At 42.1% G+C, this 9,562-nt stretch overlaps 2 protein-coding genes across 6 annotated transcripts; both read left to right on the plus strand.

The window, feature by feature from the left end:
• Nucleotides 1-513: 513 nt before the first annotated feature.
• ART4 (ADP-ribosyltransferase 4 (inactive) (Dombrock blood group)) lies at nucleotides 514-3,967 on the plus strand. The gene is made up of 3 exons (XM_085047579.1): nucleotides 514-1,007; nucleotides 2,308-3,025; nucleotides 3,855-3,967. Exons 1-3 carry the CDS (start codon nucleotides 915-917, stop codon nucleotides 3,947-3,949), a joined length of 906 nt encoding a protein of 301 aa, XP_084903705.1. The 5' UTR covers nucleotides 514-914; the 3' UTR covers nucleotides 3,950-3,967.
• Nucleotides 3,896-8,856, plus strand: SMCO3 (single-pass membrane protein with coiled-coil domains 3). Of its 5 annotated transcripts, none has more exons than XM_085047571.1 (3): nucleotides 3,896-3,967; nucleotides 5,390-5,440; nucleotides 7,166-8,856. In XM_085047571.1, the coding sequence occupies exon 3, from the start codon at nucleotides 7,180-7,182 to the stop codon at nucleotides 7,855-7,857; it is 678 nt and encodes a 225-aa protein (XP_084903697.1). In that variant the 5' UTR covers nucleotides 3,896-3,967; nucleotides 5,390-5,440; nucleotides 7,166-7,179; the 3' UTR covers nucleotides 7,858-8,856. The 5 variants fall into 5 exon arrangements, with proteins under 5 accessions (XP_084903697.1, XP_084903692.1, XP_084903691.1 ...); XM_085047566.1 differs by having other exon boundaries at nucleotides 3,902-3,967; nucleotides 7,163-8,856; XM_085047565.1 differs by lacking the exon at nucleotides 3,896-3,967 and adding an exon at nucleotides 4,815-4,884.
• The last annotated feature ends 706 nt before the right edge of the window (nucleotides 8,857-9,562 follow it).

The following is a 9,562-nucleotide window of genomic DNA, read 5'->3' on the forward strand; positions in this document are numbered from 1 at the left end:
ACCTTCATATCACCTCCCATCCCATCTCAGAAATATTTTGCAAATGCTCTGCCCACAGAATCCAAGCAGCTGCCCAAACATCTATCTCAGGGAATCACTCCATGTCTGGAGGTGCTTCCCTCACCCAGCCTATCACTGTCAAGCCATGGAAAATGAGCTTCACTTTTCTGTAATCAGAACCAAAGCCTTGACAGCTCTTGGCTGTTTTTCCACACAGAACAGTTATCAGCAGGTGAATAACTCACTGCCAGTATTTGGAAGGGTGTCTGGAAAGCAGCTGCTAGAGAAAGGTTTGTCTCAGTGCAGAATCTGCATTTACACACTCGTTTTGCCTGTGCCCAATGTAAACAGCCCAACAAGGTGCCACCTCTGCAGTGGTGTAGGAGTAGGATTGGCAGCACATGACTAGAAACCAGGGCATGATAAGGAGGAGAAGGACAGTTAGGTTATCTTTGCTTCCAGATGGGATGCCAACCTACCCTGCATTCCTGTGTTGGTTTTAACAGAGTCAAATTCTTTTAAAAGGCTTTTAAAACTCTTGACCAGGGAGTAGTCACCCTGACACATCATTCCTCAGGAGAACTGACTTAGACTTCTCCAAGCCATGGTTTTCTTCCTTTTTGCAAGAATAACACAAAAAGCCTCGGGATTAAAAGACCTATAAAGGTATTGGACACTCATGCCAGCTGGAGTTGGTGCAACCAGACACTTCATTATGGATTTTGAGCACACTTCTACCAGTAAATTGTCTGCTTGGATTCATTAATGACCTCTGAATTGCTGTGACAATTTGGCGAATGATCTTTGGTTGAAGAACAGCCACCAAAACCTGAGTGCAAATTACAGACTGCAGAATTTTCCAGTTCAAAGAAAAAAGGAAAGAAAGAGATGTAAATTATTTTTCCTCGAGAAGCATGTTCTTTACAGTGTCTTGGGTGGACTCTAAGAAGACAATACCACTGGGCAGCCTCCTGTTGCTGATATTCTCACAAATACTGGTAAAGGGGGTAAATATTGCTCTTTATTTGAAATAATGAAATTGCTTATACCAGAGTAATATGTTTTTCCCCATTTGAAGCAGATTCTTTAAGGAGCTTTGGGTTCAATTTTAACTTTTCTGCTTTCAGTTTCTCTGTTTCATTTCTTACCTTTCCTAATTCATTTTACTACTGGGTTGGAATTTTCCTCTTGTGTGCAGCCAGATGGTTTCCTGGAGTATGTTTGTGAGTAGATCTCATGGAATCTTTCCTCTCCTTTCCCTTGTCTTTCCTTCTCTTTTTCTTGTCTCAGCTGAGGCTCTGACAAACTCAATCTGTTGTTGGATGGGACAGTGACAATATTGCTCTATTCCTTGTAACTGCCTTTTAGCTTTCCCACAAAGCAATTGTGATATCATGGGGGAATAAACTGAACTCCTGTATAACTTCAGAGTATAACTTCAGAGGCTAAGAATGGTGCCAATTTGGTTATGTGTCTAGGATGAATATTTGAGATTAAAATTAATATCTGTTTGTAGAATTCAACTGACTAAAGTACTTGACTAGTCTACTAGGTGGTCATAAAGCAAAAGGAACAATGCCACAACACACACCATTTCTTAGATCTCATTACACGAGGTTTTTATTAATTGGAAATGCTACCAACACAATTAGCATGTCATTTCATAGGCAGAATACATTAGTAGTTATTTTCCTGTTATGGCACCCAGTTGTGTAAATCCTTACTCGTGTGTTAAATGTTTATTTACATGACAAGTCCAGCTGATCTCACCTGAGACAAACTGGATGAACAATAGTTTTGGCACACTGCTACTATATTGTCCTTTACTGAACGTTTTTCCCTGTAGCCAAAACATGTCCAAGGAGTTTGTAAGGACAGCAAGAAGAAATTCACCTCTGAGAGCTCAGGCTGCACTGCCTCTAGTACATTGTTTTTCTTATTCTTTCCCTCTTCAAAACCACTTAATAATCCTGAGCAGAACATTGAAACAAATGGACCATGGGTTTGTCCTGCAGGCTCCATACCATCACATTCTGAAGGATCAATGTTCCTGGAGATTTTAATGTAACAGATCCACACCAAATAAGAACTCTAGCATCCTGACTAGTATTAGCCTGTGGTGATGTATAGAAAATAACCTGAGGCTGCTCAGGAAGATCTTGCTCAAGATTTGCTACTTGCTTTGCTTGCTCTGCCAGTAATGATAAAGAGGCAATAAAACGGAGAGAAAAACTTGGCTTGCATCCATAGAGATTCACAAGACATTCACACTTCTGATGCTAAACTTCATTTGCTTTTATGTTGCAGGCTATGTCCCACATCTTAATGGATATGGCCCTGCATTCCTTTGATGACCAGTATCTGGGGTGCAGAGAGGAGATGATGGAAGCACTGGAGCAAGGAGACTATTTTCAAAAGGAAATAGCTGCTAACAAGGACTATTTGAGTCTCTGGAAGAGGGCTCAGAAGGCTTTGCTGAAGAGCCCTGTAGGTCTCCTGAGGGGGATGCATGAGAGCCATGCCATAATCCTCATGGCTTACACCATGAACTCTTCCCTGCACTCTCAGCTGAACGGGGCTACATCTACAGCAGGAATCTCTCCAGAGTACTACAGACACAAGTTCAGTTTTAAGTATTTTCACTTCTACCTAACAACTGCTATCCAGATAATGAAGGAATGGCAGAGCAGCTCGGGGGAGCACAAGTGCTACCAGGTGTACAGGGGTGTAAAAGACTTATATATTGAGGCTGTGGAAGGCAGCAGGGTGCGATTTGGTCGTTTCACTTCTACCTCTGTCCTCAGGAGTGAAGCCCAGAAGTTTGGGAATGAAACTTTTTTCACAGTGACCACTTGCCTGGGAGCAGCTCTGCAAGGCTTTTCTTACCACACATCTGAGAAGGAAGTCCTCATCCCGCCTTATGAGATATTTCTTGTCAAAAGCTTCTTTCGCACCCAGCAGGGTAACCAGCTGCATCTGCATTCCACAGGGAACTACAGCAAGTACCAGTGCCAGCTGGTGGAAGGTATTGTGCCCAGGATCTCATGCAAAGTGGGTTCAGGAGAGTCTGGTCTCCTCTACCCCAAGCAGACCCCACCAGCTGCAGCTTCACACTCGAGGCCAAACCTGCTCCTTGCCTGCTGTGTTCACCTATGAGAGCCACACTACTTGGGTTTTACCTGTTTGCTCTTAGACCTGGGGCAACTCCAGTGCTCACTAAAGATGAATCCAGATGTCTCATGGTTCTTTGCAGCCCCCATTTATCCCATGTGCCATTGCAAGAGTGTTGTAGGACTTGTGCCTTTGGGTCCCCAGTGTTCTCATTGCAAGAGTGGCTGAGATTTGCTTGAACCAAGTAATCTGTGCTGGTGTCTTGCAATGCTGCTACACTTCAAGCCTCAGGACTATTCTAGGCCTTGGTCCACTGCTGCTCTGGCAATCTACTACTTTTACACTTATCTCTAGCAAGCTAAGTGTAAACAAAGCTACTGTTGCTTTAGCAGTGACCTCTCTCCTGAGACAGAAGGGAGAAAAGGTATCCTTTGACAAAGAATACACTGAGTTTCCTGGTTGCAGGGAGAACTCCATGCATGGGGCCTGTTTCACATCCCTGCCTTTCTATGAATCTATCACAAATCCCGGACTCTTTCTTTTGTCTCTTTGGACAGTAGCATGTCAATGTAATCTTTAAGCTCAAAACAAGCATTTGGGAATGAGAGTTTGTGCCTCCTAATCCAAAGTAGTAGATAGAGTTGAGAAAATGGCTTTTGTGGGCAAAGGTTGCATTAGCAAATGCAAAAAGCATCAGGCAATGAAAAGAGGTTTAAATGACTGGTCTCTTGACTTTCTTTCAGCTTCAAGAAGCGAGAGCAGTGGTTATGCTGCACTTGGCTCTGCCATTCTTCCTACTGTGCTTGGAGTTTTCCTGTGCTTGGCCCACAGTCCCTGATTCTCCATCTGCATCCAGGTATGTGCCCTTAAATAGCAGGCAAGAAGTCTCTGGAATTCCTGTTGCTAGAGAAGGTTCAATACTCCCTTTGCTTTCAGCTGCAACTCTCCAGACAAGACTATGTTTCAGGTAAAAACAAGTCAACAATTGCAGAATACTCATTTTATGCTTCATCTTATACTTTCATCTGAGAACTCAGCCATCCTCTATACTGGAATCAGTATTCCTGGTGAGACTTGTGGGCTGCAGATCCACTTTTCTAAGGATCAGAGCATGAAAGGTGTCTAACTTGGTTGAAGGCAGATGTAAGCTTGTCTTACTGGGACAAACAAAGCCTATTTCCACCATCCGTGGTATCAATTTTTCTTCCATAATTTGCAGGTATTCAAAAGCAGTCATTGCAAAAATTCATTGTTTCAAGGCATAGATGCAAGCATTAATGTTGATATTTATAAACAATAGAACTGTATAAATCCCAGTAAAAACCCTAATCCTGTGTCTATTTGAATTAAAAATGCTGTCCTACACCTTTTATATTCTGAGGACAGCAAGTAACACCATCCTCTTCCAGCCATGGCTGTAGGTACCTGTGATGGCACCTCTGCTCCAGGCAGGAGGGATTTGTGCTGTGCCCATTCTCTCCAGGAACAGAAGGTCTTTGGAGGACCTAGTAATTGGGAAAAACAGCATTGAGTAGACTGAATTCTGTTAAAATTGGAAAGAAGGGGAAAGGAGGAAGAAAATGAGATGAATCTGGGTAAACATTACACAATAGAATCAATGACAAGCAGGCAGGCAACAGGGTGAAGCTGAAGCCCAGCCTCCAGATCCCTAACTCATCACATGCTGCTGGAAAACACCAGATGAGCAGAGGGGAAAGAGGCTGGAGTTACTGTCCCATGCACATTTCAGCAGGAGCATTCAGACAAAATCAGGTAGGCAGTCTAAATGTTTAATCGTAAAAGTTTCTGCAGGAAATCTCCCTGGAGCTGGAGAAATAGAAATACAGAAATATGTGTAGCCTGCCTAATTGTAGAAGGAAAATGTAAAAAACTACTGAAAGTGTTAATGTGAAGAGTAAGAAGTAATTCTAGCAGTAGGAGATATAAAATCTAGAGCAGCTATAAGAAGCTGAAATAATCATATGTAAAGAACAGATTCTAAAAGTCTCCTCCACACCTGTCTAGTATGTAAAATGTTTGTTGAAGTGCTATTCCTTCTAAAACATTTTGTCTTCACAGTTTCTACCAATAAGGGAAAACAAATGACCTTAGAACAAAATACCATTGGATAGAAAGGTTTTGGTATCACACTGAGTCAAAGAGCAAGACAGCAACATCTCTGCAGCAGGACTTATATGAAGTCATAGCTTGCATTTACATGGCTTCATATTTCCTGAAAATCACAACCTTTACTGTAAATGTATTTTGCTCCCTACAGCTTGAAGAAGAAGATGTGTTAAAGGGTTTATTCTCTTGGCAGAGCTACAAGGTAAGTGGCTCAAAGAAATACACAGTGCTGTACAAAATATTGTGGGGAAAAAACCCTTTTCAGATTGGCTTGTATTTCAACACTGAGATTAAAAGTTGGCAGGGGATTCTGAAAATCATTCTGGTTTTCTACTGTGACCTTGTGGGGGAGGGTGTGTTTAGTAAAATCCAGCTGGGTCAGTGTCAGATGATTTGCAGCTAACAGATAGTGCAAGGACTACAAAGGACCAAAATGGCACAAAGGTATCTTTTTAAGAAGAATAATCTAGGTAGCCCCCTACATAAAACTATTTGTAGCTCTAACTGATATGTAGGCACCAACAGCAAAAGTAGGTTTATCTTCGAAAAATGCAAATCACTGCACAAAAGTGCCCCAGATTTACAATGAGGGCTGAGAACACAAAAAGTACCAGCAAAGAAACGAGTCATCCTACTCATTCATAGTTTTCCCCTGTAGCAAGGACATTTGCATTTAAGACTAAATCTTGCTAAAGCATTTGCACTTCGCAGCTGCTGGTAGGTGAAAGGGAAGTGACACTGTGCTGATTACAGAATCTCAATGATGAGGAGTAACTCCATGATCACTGGTAACTCAATCTCTTTGGACTCTCTGTGTTGGCATGCAGTTTGTGAGGAAAAATATAGTAAATATGCCCTTTTGCTGGCAAACTGCTAAGAGCTCAGGGAAGAATGGTGACCATAAGGATTAGACACAAGGGTTTGAGGGGAGTTGAATTTTGTGGTCTGACCTGTACAATGATAAGGGAGGGCCAGATTCTGCCCAGTCAAATCCTAGGAGCTTTGTGAGCTGCAATACCTGCAGATATTGTCTCCCCATGAAATGGAGGGGGGGGAGGCTGTGCAAGCAGGGCAGGCCAGTGTGTGCTGCTCCAGGGCAGTCTGACAATTGAAGGCATGGATGCACCTCCAGGTGCTTACATGGAGTGCTCCACATCATGGGGATGACTGCAGAGTGAAAAAAACAATGGGGGAATGATTACAGCATTAGGGAATAAACCATGAGGGAAGAGGGGCTAAATATCAGGGAAGGAAATGCAGTGAGAGATGTGTGTAAGGTGACATAGGTTAGAGGTTATTATAGATAATTTAATTATTCTCTATGAATTCCCAAGGGTAAGCTTCTTAGTATAAGCACAGAATGCTTATATTATTTTCTCTTGAATGTTAGAAGAAAACAGCTATACTGGCATAAAATACCCTTATTGTGACACTGACTGTGTCCACTCCACCAATCACTATGGTTGCTGAAAAATTGGATGCCACTAAATGGAAAAATAGGCTGATACAAAAGAGTGTCTAGAACATGCCACATCTTTAATTTTGCTGACTGGATAAGATTGTTTCATTTTTTAGTGAACTAGTTCAGCTTCTACTATCTTCAGTTTCCAAGGTTTCAATTCCAGTTTCAATCTTCAGTTGCCAAAGACCCACATTCATTTCACCAATCTGCTCATTACACATTTGCTAGGTATTTTTTGTTGTTCTGAGTATACCCAATGTCATATAAGGTCCTTTTCCAATCATTTGGCTAAAGATCCAAAACAAGAATTAAGATTTCTACATTTATAACATATGCCTTGGGATTTGACCTGCTCAGTATGAAAGGAATCAGTGGGGCAGAGACAAAGCACATTTCACTGCTCCTTTAGGGCTCTGGTTATGGGTGTTGAACAGAGTAAGACATTTCTTTTCTCTCTTGAAGTAGCCTTTTCCTGAAGAATGGCATTGAGTGACCTCCTTTACCCAGATAATCCCAAGAGAAAGCAAGAACTGATCCATCTGCATCAGGAATTGCTTGACTCCATGTCTGCAAATTTCCTTGCAACAAATGAGCTGGTTGGAGTGCTGAACAAACACCTGGGCTGCACCATAACCCCCATCGAGATGAGAGAGAGCAGCACTGTGAAGGAAAACTGTGACATTATCATTCAAGTGATGAGTGAGATTCAGCATCAGGTGCAGAAGATCGACAGTGACATGAAGGAAAAGCTTGAGCCAGTGCTGTACCAGAAGCTATATGACATCAAAGAGCCCGAGCTGGAGAAAATTGCAATAGCCCAGAGAGTTTTCTCCATTATTCTTGGAGAAGCGACTTCAACAGCTGCCATGGTAGCTCTCAAACTTCTTGGCTCCAACTTTTTAACTCTCACTGTCAGCACACTCATCGGTCTCCTCGCGCAGATCGGGGCGTCTGTTCTGGGGGGAGTCAGCATCACCATCATTGGGCTTGGCCTTGAAATGATCCTCCACGCCATCCTGGGAGCCGTGGAGAGGAGTCAGCTGCTGACAGCTGTGAGAAGCTATGAGAAGCACCTGGCTGAGTTTAAAGCAGCCTCAGAAAAGTACCAGCGTGCCATACATGAAGTGACTTCTTTGGTGAGACAGCAAGTGCAGTGAATGAAGTTGGAGTTCTCTCTTCTGCTGTGGCAGCAGCTGCAGCAGCTGTGTCTGCAGAAACCTTTTTGATTCATTATGACAAATGAACTACTGATTGCTTTTTTTTCTTATTAGAGGCAGCAGAACAAGAAATGTGACAATGCAGGAAACTGGCACTGAAATATATTAATAGAGAACTGGTTTACAGGTGCTTCTGGGAGGCAACGTTTCAAATACTTTGCATCTGTCCTTAAGCTTATTTTCTGGAAAGCATTGTAGGTAACCTTGAACTGTAATTCAGACTAGTGACAATAATACTGACTGCTGGAGTGATAGTGGTGAGAATTTGTGTTTCTACATCAAACACGACAACAGGATGGGAGGAAACAACTTCTACAAGGCAATCCATGCCAGCATCTGGAGGTTTTATCAGGACGTCTGTGGTTGCTAAACTCTTAGTATGGATTAGTGCTAAATCTGATTGAATACCCTGTTCATTACAAGGACTAGCTGAAGCATATTTAACTGCTATTTACTGCCCTCCTAAGGAGCCAGCCAGAGATCTTCTTTAAATAAACTCTAATCCCAGTAGATTGGCAGGTAAGAGAAGCCTTGGCCTACCAGCAAACACACAATTTGCCCTGAACTGAGAGAAACCAACTGCTGTGTTCCAGGTGTGCCTGGCCATGAATAACTTATGCCTGGTAATGCTCTGCTCCTGCCAGTACACAGGTAAAAATCTATGTGCAAAGTTGCTGGTTCGTTGATTGAAATGGGATTATACACTCATCCAAGAGCCTGTAGGATTGAATCCCTATTAATGTATTAAAGTTATTTTCAAGTGCTTTACCTGATCCCACCAATATGGGACTGCCAAGAATGTGCTCAGCTTCTGCATTTCACAATATGCTACCAAATGTCCTTATTTTTCAGATTTTAAAACCAAAGCTGGAAGTAAGAACATGATTTGTAGTGTCTCACTCTAATTTGCTGTGGATTTCTTTTTCTTGATCTTAGAAAAAAAGGTAATTTAAGAATTAATAAAAATGTACATGGGCATTGGAAGACCTCCCTTTTCTGTACTTTTTTGTTGATGTTGTTGTCTTTTGTCCAAAAAAACCAATCTTTAACCAAATAATTAAGAAGTATTGAAATCTTCATCACACATGCAATTTATAATTTTTTCTTAATCCATGACGGACCAATCTAGTAAGGTTGTGCCTAGGTTCTTTTTTTAATACCAGCTTCCCTCATACTAAAAGCATGTCCAAAATCACACAGGTTTGTTAATATTTAACATTAGCAATTTTAATTTATTAATAACTAGATAGTGCCAATGAAATAAAGACAAGGGTGAGATTCACAACTCTTCCATTCTGCGGATTGAGGGGTTTTTTTGTTTGTTTTGCTGGGTTTTTATTCTCCTCCACCTCTGTTCTCCCTTTAATATTTTCTGACTCCCCTTTCATCCACAAAAGCCACTAGATGGCAATGAAACTGCTGGCTCTCCACAGCTCTGCCAGCCATCGGGGAGAAAGCCCAGGGATCAGAAGCATAGATGTGTGCCAGGGACTGAGAAACTGGGACCAGTATAGGCTGCACACTATGTGGGTCAGGAAAAGCAATCCAGAGGGGGCAAAACCACTGCTTTGCCTACATGGGGTATTGTGGTGGATGACATGGTGATCTGAGGCATCATTTCTCCAAAAGATGTAACATCTCCTGA

This window comes from Lichenostomus cassidix, chromosome 1Aa (assembly GCF_008360975.1).
Source record: "Lichenostomus cassidix isolate B80296 chromosome 1Aa, HeHo_3.0, whole genome shotgun sequence".
NCBI lineage: Eukaryota > Metazoa > Chordata > Aves > Passeriformes > Meliphagidae > Lichenostomus > Lichenostomus cassidix.